At 44.5% G+C, this 15,215-nt stretch overlaps 1 protein-coding gene across 2 annotated transcripts in view; it reads right to left on the minus strand.

Annotated features, from left to right (window-relative positions):
- Positions 1-15,215, minus strand: part of mcf2a (MCF.2 cell line derived transforming sequence a) — a 199,047-nt gene that overhangs the window by 55,895 nt on the left and 127,937 nt on the right. The window contains exons 9-14 of one of the 2 annotated variants that reach the window (XM_060832397.1): positions 13,131-13,245; positions 10,515-10,634; positions 8,595-8,786; positions 7,716-7,907; positions 3,978-4,152; positions 338-423 (exon numbers count right to left, since the gene is read on the minus strand). In XM_060832397.1, coding sequence (XP_060688380.1) covers positions 338-423; positions 3,978-4,152; positions 7,716-7,907; positions 8,595-8,786; positions 10,515-10,634; positions 13,131-13,245 — 880 coding nt within the window. Of the gene's footprint in view, positions 1-337; positions 427-3,977; positions 4,153-7,715; positions 7,908-8,594; positions 8,787-10,514; positions 10,635-13,130; positions 13,246-15,215 lie in introns of both variants that reach the window. The other variant, XM_060832396.1, reaches the window with a different exon arrangement.

Below are 15,215 nucleotides of genomic sequence, written 5' to 3' on the forward strand. Positions count from 1 at the left end.
GAGCTCTGGAAATCACTAGCAGAGACCGAGACCCTTAGTGCATTTCAAAACCACTTTATTATGTACCCAAGATGTTTAACCTACAGACCAAGGGCTGGAAGGTAGCTGAAGACTAGATTGCTCATTTTTTAACAGCAGAGACAGAAGGGGCAGAATAGCTTTGTGCCACATCGTGAATCTGTCTCCATTTCTCTGTAGCACTAACAGGAAATGACTGGCTCTCTTCCTGTTGCTCCATCCTTGCTGTCAGATCTCTCTGTGGTGCTGTATGTAATGTATCTGAGATATTCCTACATCTGAAACTCATCCGCGCCCACGTTGTTGTGTCACAAATTACCTTCTTTGCATTCTGCGGTTTTCTGGAGTTTCTCTTTCCATACAGGGAAATGTCAAATGGGAATTTCGACCCAGAACTCGAATCTACTGCTTCAAAGTAAACAGACTCCATTAAAAAAAACTGTTGAGTAAACGCCTATCTTCCCTCTCCCACCCAGACTTCCCCACTCTTGTCCCTCTCCCCCAATGCTATTCCTCAGACTACCCCCACCCCCCAATTCTGCACTGTCCCCATCCACCCATCCCTACCCAGAACCTGTGCTGATCAACACCACCCTGATCCCTTACTCACCCCCCACCTGCCCCTCCCACTCCAAACCTGTTCCACAGCTACAGAGAGTTTGCTTAACTTTTTTTTCATTTAGATAAATGTCTTCCACTGTCCACCAGTTTGGTGGAGATATCACTCCAACCTCAAATAAACAGGTTACCATTAGCTTTAAGACAGGAGGCAGAGGAATATCATGGCGAAATATTAAGCCTCTCATGTTGACAGGTACACTTTAAAGTTGCTGCATTTACTGACAATGAAGCAAAGAGCGCTTTGGGTGAAAGTGGCATTAATATTATGTAGGAGCAACCTATCAATGTCGAAGTTTGAACAGAGATGTTAACAATGAATGGTTAATGCATATAAAACCAGGTTAAAACATCAGACTAGAAATCAAAGCAGCTTAATCAATATTTGGGTAGGAGAGTGATCTGGGTATTTTTGTCCATGAATCATTGAAGGTTAGTGTGCAGGGACAGCAAGTAATCAGGAAAGCTCATTGAGGGTTCTAGGTTATTCCAAAGGGAATTGAATGCGAGAGTAAGGAGTTTATGCTTTAGTTATACAGGGCATTGGCAAGACCATGTCTGGAGTGCTGTATTATGCACTGGTCACTGTACTTATGGAAGGATGCTAATGCATTGGAAGCTATTCATAAAAGGTTTACCAGACTAATCCCTGGAATGAGGGGATTGCCTGATGAGGAAAGACAGGGCAGGCTGGGCCCTGTATCTCCTAGAGTTTAGAAGGGTCAGAGGTGAATGAATTGAAACATAAGATCCTGAGGGGACCCGACTGAGTGGAAAGGATGATATGGAAAGGATATTTTATTTTGGGGAGAATCTAGAACTAGAGGGTCAAAGTTTAAAAATATAGTGGCATCTATACAACTCCAAATGAGGAAACTTTTTTTTTCTCCAGAGGTTTGAGACTCTTTGGAATTCCCTTCCTCAAAAGGCAGAATCTTTAACTATTTTTAGGCAGACAGAGATAGACTCTTGATGACGTACGAATGTAGAGTTGAGGTTAAAATCAGATCAGCCATGATCTTAGTAAATGGGAGAGCAAACTGGAAGGGCTGAGTGGCTTATTCTTGGTCTTTCTCTCAGAGTACAACAGAGCCCTGATCAAATGGACCAATGGGCCAAGGAGTGGCAGATGGAGTTTAATTTAGATACATGTGAGGGGTTGCATTTTGTTAAGGCAAAGCAGGGCAGGGCTTACACGCTTAATGGTAGAGCCCTGGGAATAGAATCCCTACAGTGTGAAAACAGGCCATTTGGCCCATCGAGTCCACACCAACCCTTGAACAGCATCCCACCCTACCCAATTCCTGTAACCTTGCATTTTCTATGACGAACCCATCCAGTCTGCACATACTTGGACACGATGGGACCATTTCCCATGACCAATCTGCCTAACCTGCACATCTTTAAAGTGTAGGAGGAAACCAAAGCACCCAATGGGGAGAATGTGCAAACTCCACACAGTCACCCAAGGGTGGAATTGAATGCAGATCCCTGGCACTGAGAGGCAGCCACGCTAACCACTGAGCACCAAGCAGTTCATGCTGACATTAGTGAATCAGATGGCGTTTTTGACAATGGTCACACGTCACCACTAGATTAGCCTTTAATTCCAGATTTCATATTTAAGTTTCATCATTTGGGCACGGTGGGATTCGAATTCATATCCCCAGAACATTAACCTGGGGCACCTTCGGCGGGTGGAGGTAAGACATCCTTTGAGAATATGAAAAGGAAGGCTTGCAGATACAAAGCACAGAAACTCATTCAGACTACCAAACCTACCAAAGAACAGTCCGAAATTTCTATGGAGGCTGAAATAAGGCTAGGCATTTCAGAATGATCTGTTCACTTTAGCTATTTTGTATTGCTGCTGCACAATTAATTTCCCAAACTATAATTTTCACAATGTGGTGCCTATCAAGTGAGCATTTGGATGGATAGTTCCAAATATTTAAACAATTGAAATATTAGTATATAAAAGAGGTTAAGTACTTGATGTTTAGTTTCATAAGATATTCGTTGAAGGAATTTCAATGTTTAACGTTATTTTTTCCAATCATAATATGGACACTGTCAACATGGCTCCCGAGGTTTTGTCCTGGTGGATACACAGTGCGTTGGGACGGACAAGGAAGGACAAAGATGGTGGGTACAAGGTCTGAGTTGACATAAAAGTTAAAAAGGACCATGGAGATGATTGGGCAAAGAATGGAACAAGGGCTAGTAAAGGTCACAGGGGTAGGTATACAGGGATATAAACTGGCAGTGAATATATGGGAGTTGTGGTGGATGGGTAGGCAAACACAGGACGCATGAAAGGCCAAGAGGCGGGGTTGAGGGGCATAGGAAGGGGAAATGAATGGGATAGGTGCTCCACATTTCTCATCTTTCTTTTGAAATTCTGATCACAGCATTTCCACGTGAGGCCAGCTCTCTGTAAAACTCACCTTGGCAAATGGCAGCCCCATTAGGATCTTAACTGGGCATTGATCTGACTCCCTACCCAGCCCCAACACACAAGCCCCCCCTGCCCCTCCCCTGACTGGAAATGGGAAGTGTGGGTGGCTGGGGTATCTCCTGGCTAAAAGAAACCAAAGATGTCAGCTGACACTTCAGTGTGGCACAGCTGGAGGACCGCAATGCTTGAAGTACCACCCTCTGAATTCACGGTGAACAGGGACCTCACCCCCACCACACCCCCTCCCCCACCCCAACTCCGTTTGTCCTCTGGGGTGGCCCCCATTACGGTAAGAGCTGGATAGCTCTCCCTCTGTATCCTGTGGAGCAAAACACCTGCTCCTGATAATGCAATGGTTTGTGAGAGCTTTCTGTGCACAACACGTCTTCCAGATTTCCCACGTTGCAGTGAAGACTAATTAATAATATTAAAGGATTTGACCTGCAGACCCCAGGTGCGAACAGATCCCATTCCGAGTCCAATTGCAGATTCATTAGTACGCAAGTCAGAACACAATACAGGACAACATCAAGCAGCGTTCCGTAAATATAAGAAATGTTTGTTTGTCGGGTGTTTAATGCTAAACCCCAACATGGGATGCATTGGCAAGTATTTGGGTTCGTAAGTCAAACATTCGTGAATCAGGGACCCCCTTGTAAATCCGTTTGTGAAAGGGGTGCTATAGAAAGGCAGAACATCAACTGGACGTCTCCTCAGTATTGACATTGGTGCCTCCCACCAAGCACCTGTCCCCACACAATCAATTCACTAGCTGCAGAAATTGAGACTAAGAAAGTCTTTATGCTATTCTTGGATTGAGATGTTGGCTCCTCTTTGTTACCTTCAGTGATTGTGTTCCAGTTTATCCCAGCTGGATAGTTACCGTGTTTCGGTGAATTGAAAGGGCTCTTTAAAGACAGAGCAGAGGGTTCTGGTCGTGGTGCTACTGGTTGAACAGGACGGGCCTGCTTGACAGCCAGTTTCTTCAGGGACAATTGTCGCTGCTCGAACATTGCGTGCACGCTTTCCAGCTTCTCATGGACCATCTGGATCTGGGCCTGTGAAAGGGTGAAACAAACAAACCCACAACAGTATTAAAAAAAACTGAGATAGAACAAAGCAACAGCTGAGCTGATACACTCTGACAGAGGCATAAGTGAGGACTGCTGGAAATCAGAGTCTAGATTAGAGTGGTGCTGGAAAAACGCAGCAGGTCAGGCAAATGAAGGGCTTTTGCCCAAAATCAACACTTTGGGCAAAAGCCCTTCTTCAGGAATGAAGCTCATTTCTGATGAAGGACTTGTGTCCAAAGTGTCGATTTTCCTGCTCCTTGGATGCTGCCTGACCTGCTGTGCGTTTCTAGCAGCACTCTGACACACTTTGCCTTAAAGCTTGAACGGAAGGAAACAGGAGCAGAAACTGGCCCTTTGAGCCTCTTCCACCATTCAGTAAGAAATGGCTGTGCTGGCTGGGGTTTGGGTCCCATTATTTTGGCTGTCTCCAGCATTCCTGCCCTGCCCCACCCCCACACTGTAACCTTCGAACCTGTCGTCAATCAAACATCCACTGGAATATACAAACATGGAACAAAAGACTCACAAAGACTAAAGACTCATGATCCTCTGAGAGAGAACTGTTTTGTCATCTCTGTTTTAGATGGGTGCCCCCTTATTTGAGAACAGTTATAGATTTTCCCACAAGAGGAAACATCCTTTCAATATCTATCTGGACAGGTCCCCTCAGGACTGTACATGTTTCAATTCAGTCACCTCTGGCTCCTCTAAACTCCAGACAGGTCTAACCTGTCCAGCTTTCCTTCAGAAGGCAATCTTCTCAATTTAGGGATTCATCTAGTAAACAAAGACAGAAATTGCTGGAAAAGCTCAGCAGGTCTGGCAGCATCTATGGAAAGAAATCAGATATTTTGGGTCCGGTGACTCTTCCTCACTGGGTCGGAGGAAGGGTCATTGAACCCTAAGCGTGAAGTCTGATTTCTCTTCACAGATGCTGCCAGACCTGCTGAGCTTTTCCAGCAATTTCTGTGTTTGTTTCTGATTTACAGCATCCACAGTTCTTTTGGTTTATGTCAGTGTAATAAACCATCCAGTGCATTACCACCCTTCTGTGATTACAGTGACCAGTACTGTCCATAGTACTCCACCTACAGACTCATTCGGTAACTAAAGCATGATCTCTCTTCTCTTGTATTCATTTCCCTTCACAGTAAAATGCCACATTCTATTAGCTTTCCTGATTACTTGCTGTACCTGCATACTAACCTTCTGTCTTTCATCACCAGATCACTTCACATGTCTGAGATTTGCAATTTCGCACTATTTAGATAATATTAATCACAGAATCTCTACAGTGTGGAAACAGGCCCTTTTCTCCACATAAAAGAAACCCAACCATATAAGTAAGCAGCAATTCTCAGCATTGCCTAGTCTGAGGCCCACTGAAGGTGTTACCTAGTAAAGTAACAAAACATCTGGAAATGAACCTTGTAGCGCAGCGAGCAAACCTATATCCAGAACCTCAACCTGAGCTACAAATCTCACAACTCGCTAACACCAACCCTCCTAAGAGTAACCCACCCAGACCCATTTCCCTACCCTATTATCCTATATTTACCCTGACTAATGCACCTAACCTACACATCTCTGAACACTATGGACAACTTAGCATGGCCAACTCAGCTAACCTGCACATAGAGTCATAAAGATGTACAGCGTGAAAACAGACCCTTCAGTCCAACCCATCCATGCCGACCAGATATCCCAACCCAATCTAGTCCCACCTGCCAGCATATGGCCCATATCCCTCCAAACCCTTCCTATTCATATACCCATCCAAATGCCTCTTAAATGTTGCAATTGTAACAGCCTCCACCACATCCTCTGGCAGCTCATTCCATACATGTACCACCCTCTATGTGAAAAAGCTGCCCCGTAGTTCTCTTTTATATCTTTCCTCTCTCATCCTAAACCTATGCCCTCAAGTTCTGGACTCCCCGACCCCAAGGAAAAGAATTTGTCTATTTACCCTATCCATGCCCCTCATAATTTTGTAAATCGGAGCAAACCCACGCAGACACGGAGAGAATGTGCAAACTCCACACAGACAGCCGCCTGAGGTTGGAATCGAACCCGAGTCCCTGGCGCTGTGAGGCAGTAGTGCTAACCACTGAGTCACCGTGCCACCCCTAGCCACCGTGCTGCCTCACGGTGCTTCTTTTTATTCTGTCTTCCAAATTGGACAATTTAACACTTTCCACACAATGTACTCCAATTAACATTACACTTTTATTGAACTTTGTCTTGAATAAATTCAACAATTCAGCCTCCACTGGCTTGTGGGGGAAGGGAATTCCACTTGCAAATCTCCGACAGATGGACACTGTCCTCATTCGCATTCTGTGGGAGATCAACATTTTAATGGAATTCAAGAGGAGATCAGTCAGGGCAGATTCCCCAGATTGGAATGAGGGTATGGAAATGGCTTGCATTGTCACAAGATGTTGCTCAAAGTTTATGCTGCATCGAGTTTAACAAGATGAGGATAGCATCGAGCAGCCCAAATTTTGTGGGGTAGGTGCTTCATGGGATGCCCCATTAATTAAACATTGTTCCGTAACTTTGAATCAAGTTATGCCATGGCCGGCATGGTGGCTCAGTGGTTAGCACTGCTGCCTCACAACACCTTGGGTCCCAGGTTCGATTCCAGCCTCAGGTGATTGCCTGTGTGGAGTTTGCACATTCACTCTGTGTCTGTGTGCGTTTCCTCCCACAGTCACAAAGATGTGCAGGTCAGGTGAATTGGCCATGCTCAATTGCCCATGGTGTTAGGTGCATTAGTCAGAGGGAAATGGGTCTGGGTAGGTTGCTCTTTGGAGGGTTGGTGTGGACATGTTGGGCCAAAGGGCTTGTTTCCACACTGTAGGGAATCTAATTTCAAAACTGCTTTGCCATAACTTGCTGATAATGGTGAAGAAAGAGGAACAGGACTCCCAGTTGAACAAACAGCTGGACCAACACAGTATGAAGCAGATGTGGCAGGAGATTGATGAGCAGCATGATCGATAGGCTAGGTACAATGGGCCAAATGGCCTGTTCCTGTGCTGTAAATTCAAAGTAATTCCACGTTCCTCAGAAAGGACAGCTTCAGCACATTATTGCAGAGTCAGTATGAGAGAACGAGAGGAAAAACCCAAACAGATATATCATCAGCATAGTTTAAAGAAGAATTTAGATTAGATTATTTACAGTGTGGAAACAGGCCTGTCAGCCCAACAATTCCACACCGACGCGCAACCCAGCCAGACCCATTCCCCTACGTTTACCCCTTCACCTAACACTACGTGAATTTAGCGTGGCCAATTCACCTAACCTGCACATTATTGGACTGTGGGAGGAAACCCACATAGACACGGGGAAAATGTGCAAACTCCACACAGACAGTCGCCTGGGACAGGAATTGAACCCGGTCTCTGGCGCTGTGAGGCAACAGTGCTAACCACTGTGCCACCGTGCTGCCCATTTATGACATAAAGGGATTTGCAACTGATAATCTACAGTCTGCTGCTACATCTCAATAATACACAAGGTTTGTTCTTGTTCAGTACCTTAATGGGTGTTGTGAGGATGAGTCCAAATTCACTGTATAACTCTTCAGCATCACACAGTAGGTCATCTCCTGAGCTTTCTAGAAATTTCTCAATTTCTTGCAGTGCTCTCTTTGCTCCTTCCTGTGACTGACACTTGTCCATGGGCTGAGAGGCGAGGAGATATGCACCTTCATCACACCATTGCAGACCCTGCAAGGACCAGAACATGTACATCACACCATTACAGACCCTGGAAGGACCAGAACACCTTCATCACACCATTACAGGCCCTGTAAGGACCAGAATACCCCTATCACACCATTATATATCTGGGAAGGACCACAATATCCCCATCACACCATTATAGACCCTGGAAGGACCAGAATACCCCCATCACACCATCATAGACCTGGGAAGGACCAGAACTCCTCCATCACACCATTACAGGCCCTGTAAGGACCAGAATACCCGCATCACACCATTTCAGACCCTGGAAGGACCAGAACTCCTCCATCACACCATTATAGACCCGGGAAATACCAGAGCACCTCCATCACACCATTACAGACTCTTTAAGGACCAGAATCTCCCCATCACACCATTATAGACCCAGGAAGGACCAGAACTCCTACATCACACTATTACAGACCCTGGAAAGACCAGAACACCACCTTCACACCATTACAGACCCTGGAAAGACCAGAACACCTCCATCACACCATTATAGACCCGGGAAGGACCAGAACTCCTACATCACACCATTATAGACCCGGGAAGGACCAGAACACCTCCATCACACCATTACAGACCCTGGAAGGATGAGGGCAGTCCAGCTGGATCCCAGCTTCCTCGTCCACATTGAGCAGCTGCATTTAACAGAACTCTGAGGTTGCTCACCTGCTGCAGCTGAGTGTGAAGCTCCAGTGATTTGTTAAGGGTGACATATTTGCTCCTCATTTCATCGAGCAGGTCATCACAGCAGTGGCGGAGTTCCTTGCATTTCTCGCGGATTAAATCCTCTGCGTAATGGTGATTGGATATCAACTGGTCTCCTTGTGAAAGCAGCAGCTGGGCATTGTCAATTAGTTCCTGTCAAGAATACATTCCATTTAGCTGGTGTTCCAAGGCATCAACCACACTTTGTTCTTGGATAATCAGGCCATGGCTTGACTCTGTGAGAGCACAGAGTTACACAATACAGTAGGCTATTCTCCCCATTTTGCCTCATCCAGATCTTTGACAAAGCTACCCAATTGATGCTACTCCAACGATTCATCTCCCATAGCTTAGCCTGCAAACTCCCCCCTTTCAACTATTTACCCAGACCTCTTTTGAACGTTATTGTTGAATCACTTCCACTGACCTTTCACTAGAGTGCACCAGATTAGAAACATAGAATATAGGAGCAGAGGTGGCCATTCAGCCCTTTGAGTCTGTTCCACCATTCAGCATGGCTGATCAGGCAACTCAGAACCCTATTCCCATTTCTCCCCAATACCCTTTGATCCCTTTAGCCCTTAAGAACGATATCTAACTACGTCCTGATAACATTCCATGTTTTGGCCTCAACCACTTCCTGTCAGTTAGGGTTAAGGTTAGAATTCCACTCTCTGGGTGAAGAAATTTTGCCTCATCCCAGTCCTAAACGATTTATCCCATATCCTTAGTCTGTGACAAAAACAAAAATTGCTGGAAAAGCTGAGCAAGTCTGGCAGGGTCTGTGGAGAGAAATCCGTGTTAATGTTTCAGGTCACGTGACCCTTCCTCAGAACTGCGTGGTTCTGGACTCCCCAGTCACCAGGAAGATCCTTCCTCTACTTACCTTGTGTACGCCCGTTAGAATTTTATTGGTTGCTCGGAGATCATCCCTCATTCTTCTCAACTCCAGTGACAATACACAGTAGTCCCTTATGCCCCATAGAGTAGGATTACATGAAGAGTTGGCGACAGCAAATCTACTCAAAGAAGATCCTATACCTACTAGTCACGGGAGTCCCTTCCAACTAGGAGCATGGATCAAGGACAGATCTCCTGCTCCTCCACATAAACTGGAAAATTGGGATTTGATAACAGGAAAACAAATCACAATAATGCAGAGCAATTAGTGAGCATTGGTTAAGTTTAAGTTGGAGTGTCTTACGCAGATTATTTCTGAAGAAGAGATTACGAGGAGGAGATTGGCCCGAGATAATGATGCCCATTTTGAAGAGCTGTGGCAGGCATGATAGGCCGAATGGCCTTCTTGTGCACGGTGGCATTTGTTGGATTGTGTACAGAAGAGACCAGATGATGAAATGCAGCAAGGTGGATGTATCAGAACCTGTTTCCTCCTCAGACAGGGATGTCGTGAATAAAAATGGAAGGGAGTCACAAAGCAGGTGAAGGAAAAGGAGTATGGGGAAATGAGTGGGAGAATTCTGTGTGGAATATCTGTACACAACAGCACAGAAAGGCTGGATAGAAGCATATACCTCTGAGATGTGGCTCCAGCATAACCCCAACAATCTCTGCCGAGTACTGTTTGTAAGACTTGGATTTTAGATTTAGATTTTCATTGTTACGTGTACTCAGGCACTAAAGTATAGGAGTCTAATGAAAAGTATATAATGTCATCACACAAGGCACTATTTTAAATGTAAATACCTAGCTACAGAATCGAAAGAAAAAGATAAAAAGAAAGAACAAATTTAAAAGTTAAACATTACAGTAATTCTTAGCATTATGCAGAAAAATAAAGAAATAAAGCTAAAAGTCAAACATTAGTGTCTTCATTACTTGGTTCTTTTCAATCAAATTGTTACAAATACGTTATTTTACCTGAGATTGTTCATCAAAGTTACTTAACTCTCGAAGAGCTTGTTCTGAATGAGCCACATTGTCACCAGTTTCTGGAATATCTCCACCCTCAGATGCTAAATAATCCAAGGCAGCTTTAACCTGCAGAAGCAAATAAAATTGAGCATACTCATAACAAGCAAGCTGGCTAGTCATCACAGAGAAGAAATAAAAAATCCTTTTCTATTGAGGAGCAACTACATTCATTTGTGTATATACTGGACCTCACTGAACAGCAATCTGCTAAAGAATACACAAGCAGGGCTGTCCGACTGACGTACAAAATGATTAACACAAAATAAAAACTGTGCGTCATCAAAATCAACTATCACTGACTGCACATCTCTTACACTGAAAACTGTTGGGTAAACTCCCAAAAATAACAAAAAAAGCCCCAAGGACAGATATGGTAAAATTATACCCCAGAAAATGACAACAAAAAGTGACAGAAAAGATTTTGCAGAATGTAAAATTACAGGAGGTTCACACTTTACAGAAGAGTTCAGCATAACGTTTTCTTAGAATTGAGTCAAGGAATCCAGCATTTATTACCCATCCCTAGTTGCCCCTTGAGAAGGTGGGGGTGAGCTGCCTTCTTGAACCGCTGCAGTCCATGTGCTGTGAGTTGACCCACAATGACCTTAGTGAAGGAATTCTAGGAATTTGACCCCGTGACAGTGAAGAAACAGCGATATATTTCCAAATCAGGACGATGAGTGGCTTGGAGGGGAATTTGCAGGAGGTGGTGTCCCCATGTAGGAGGATTTGAGCTATAGGGAGAGGTTCAATAGGCTAGGGCTGTTTTCCCAGTAGCGTCGGAGGCTGAAGGCTGACCTTATCGAGATTTATAAAATCATGAGGGGCATGAATAGGATAAATAAACAAAGTCTTTTCCCCGGGGTGGGGGAGTCCAGAACTAGAGGGCATAAGTTTAGGGTGAGAGGGGAAAGATAAAGAAGAGATCTAGGGGGCAACCTTTTCACACAGAGGGTGGTACAGGTAAGGAATGAGCTGCCAGAAGAAGTGTTGAAGGCTGGTACAATTGCTACATTTAAAAGGCATCTGGATGGGTATAAGTATAGGAAGGGTTTGAAAGGATATGGGCCAGGTGCTGGCAGGTGGGACTAGATTGGGTTGGGATATTTGGTCGGCATGGACAGGTTGGACTGAAGGGCCTGTTTCCATGCTGTACATCTCTATGACTCTATGACTTTATCTGCTCCCTTGTGTTCTAGATGAAACTGGTCATGGGTTTGGAAGGTGCTGTCTTTGGTGAATTTCTGCAGTACATCTTGTAAATATTACACACTGCTGCTACTGAGTGTCAGTGGTGGAGGGAGTGGATGCTTGTGGATGTAGTGCTATTCAAGAGGGCTGCTTTGTTCTGGATGGTGTCAAGCTTCTTGAGTGTTGTTGGAGTTACACCCATCCAGGGTGTATATTCCATCACACTCCTGACTTGTGCCTTGTAGATGGTGGACAGGCTCTGGGGAGTCAGGAGGTGAGTTACTCACTCCAGGATTTCTAGCCTGAGTTGCTATTGCAGCCACTGTGTTTATGTGGTGATACCTGTTGAGTTTCTGGTCAATGGTTCCCCAGGATGTTGACAGTGGGAGATTCAGTGATGGTTACACCATTGAATGTCAAGGAGCAGTAGGTAGATTGTATCTTCTTATTCCTGATGAAGGGCTTTTGCCCGAAACGTCGATTTTACTGCTCCTCGGATGCTGCCTGAACTGCTGTGCTCTTCCAGCACCACTAATCCAGAAATTGTATTTTCTTATGGCAGGTCCAGTTAAGTTTCTAGTCAATAGTAACCCCAGGATTCTGGTAGTCAAGACTAAAATGTAATCTTCAGAAGTAAGTTAGTTGAAAGATAGATATAACGTGACTAGGCTTATACAAGTTGTGAATAATTTCTCAACTTAACTCGTAAAATGTGATCTCATTTATAAATAATACTTCAATTTAGTTGATAGTTGAGAGAAAACCGGTCTGAGAATTGGGGAGGTAGGGAAGATGAACTGAAGGACAGGCTGAGGGCCATGGAGATGAAACACCAAGGTGTTACAGTGCCATCATTAGCAGGAGGATACAGTCACATTGTGACATGTTAATACTGAGAGTTTTCATTACACATCTACAGATAGGCACATACCATAAGACCATAAGACATAGGAGTGGAAGTAAGGCCATTCGGCCCATCGAGTCCACTCCGCCATTCAATCATGGCTGATGGGCATTTCAACTCCACTTACCAGCATTCTCCCCGTACATGGAAACTGTCAACATTGATAGTGGAAAACAAAATGCAAGGTGTTACAGACAGGAAGTAATGAGCTAAGAAGGACTCAACTATCTGAGAAAATGTAATCCACAGGCATACCCCCTTTATTGAGCCCTGCCCCAAACTTAGTCTCAAATAAAATAAGAATCTGGCCTGGAATGACACACAGCATTGTGGTTGAGAGGAGAATGCGCTATTCCCTGAGCCACAGCTGATATAGTTTCCAGCCCCTGGGAATGTCCGACAAGTGCACGAGTGAATTTCACATATTGATCAATTTAATTAAAGAACTGATTAGAGCAGGTAATTACCTCTTCGAAAGCTTGTTCAAATCTCCACAGCTGTAGACACTGTTCAAGTTTAAGCAGATGCTTTTCCCAAAAGCCATCAAAAGCCATCTCCATCTCATGCAGCTGGGCAAGGAGTCTGTGTTCAGAAATAGAAGCTCTGTGAGATAATAAATCGATGACTCAGTCCTATTTACAGGGAATTTGTACAACACAGAAACAAGATTTGTGCATTATCATCAGTCGTGGAGAAAGTGGGAGTTATACTGCTTGGACAACTGTACTGGTATTTAGCTGTGCTGGGTCCAGTGTTCCACAATACTGTGTAAATTAGTAACTGTGGACTTTAGAATAAACACTGGGAATGAGGGGTCAGGGCTGCATGGAATTATGGAATCAAACAGTCCAGGAGAGTTCCTTTGACTCATCAAGCCTGTATTGCCAAAAATACACTACTGCGGACACTGGGACCGAAGCCTAGAACTGTTCTGTCCTGAAGAACGGTCACTCAACCCAAAATGTTAACTTTGCTTTGTCTCCACAGATGCTGCCAGACCTGCTGAGTTTCTCCAGCAATTTTGTTTTTGTTTCTGATTTCCAGCATCCGCAGTTCTTTTGGTTTATTGTCAAATATAATGCGGAGACATTTCTTCAGCCAGAGAGTGGTGGGCCTGTGGAATTCACTGCCACAGGGTGCAGTGGAGGCCGGGACGCTAAATGTCTTCAAGGCAGAGATTGATAGATTCTTGTTGTCTGGAGGAATTAAGGGCTACGGGGAGAATGCTGGTAAGTGGAGTTGAAATGCCCATCAGCCATGATTGAATGGCGGAGTGGACTCGATGGGCCGAATGGCCTTACTTCCACTCCTAGGTCTTATGGTCTTATAAACCACTCCAGATAATGATTAAGAAAATGACTGATTGCTCATCATCATTTGTAATCCAATGTGATGAAGATAATGAGGAGTTTTGGGATTGATGGAAAGAAATGTTTTCCAGTCTTGTGGGAATCTGGCACAAGAGATAGCCTTAACATCAGAGTCAGTTCATTCGGGAAACATAGGTTCATCCTCAGGCTGGTGGAGTATTGTAGCCAGACAAGGATGTGAAAGGGTATGGAGCTGTGGTGTGTGGATGGAGGTAAGTTCCAGATCAGCCACGATCTCACTAAATGGTAGATCAATCTTGAGGAGTTAAATGATTTTCTCTTGTCCCTCCTATCGAAGAAATAAAGCTGAAAGCTTATTGAGTCTGCTCTCCAAAGATACTGAATGAAACCAAACCCATTAAGAAAGTAAGAGTGCAGAGCTCAGGAGAGGTTATTAAAATCTCCAGCACAGACACAAATGGGACAGAGTGTCTGGAAAGGGTTAGCAACCAAACTTCAAGCACACTGGACAAAGGAATGACAATGAGAAGAGAGACAGTTAACACAGGACTCAAGGTATTATATCTGAATGCATGCAGTGTAAGGAATAAGGGAAGTGAGCTTGTGGTGCAGATGGAAGTCGGTAGGTACGACGTGGTGGGCATCACAGGGACATGGCTGCAAGGGAATCAGAACTGAGAGCTGAATATTCAAGGATATACATCCCATTGAAAAAATAAGCAGGTGGGCAGAGGGGGTGGGTTACCCTATTGGTAAATGAAACTAAATCAATAGTGAGAAACAATGTAGGGTCAGATGGTGTAGAATTGAGGAACCACAAACACAGAAAAACCATAGTTGGAGTTATGAACGGGCCACCAAACAGTAGTCAGGAGCTGGGGTGCAAGACACACCAGGAGGTAGGAAAGATGTGTAGGAATGGCAAAGTTACAGTGATCATGGGGATTTCAATATGTAGGTGGATGGGCAAAATCAGGTTGGTAGTGGATCACAAGAAAAATAAACTTTTGCTATGAATTCTGTGTCTTGTAATTGTGTCCTCCACAACTACCTGATGAAGGAGCGGCGCTCCGAAAGCTTCCAAATAAACCTGTTAGACTATAACCTGGTGTTGTGTGATTGTTAACTTTGTACACCCCAGTCCAACACCGGCATCTCCAAATCATGACAAGAAAAGGAATTTGTGGAATGTCTATGAGATGGAGCAGGTAAGGGCTGTTT

This window comes from Hemiscyllium ocellatum, chromosome 11, assembly GCF_020745735.1.
Source record: "Hemiscyllium ocellatum isolate sHemOce1 chromosome 11, sHemOce1.pat.X.cur, whole genome shotgun sequence".
Lineage (NCBI taxonomy): Eukaryota > Metazoa > Chordata > Chondrichthyes > Orectolobiformes > Hemiscylliidae > Hemiscyllium > Hemiscyllium ocellatum.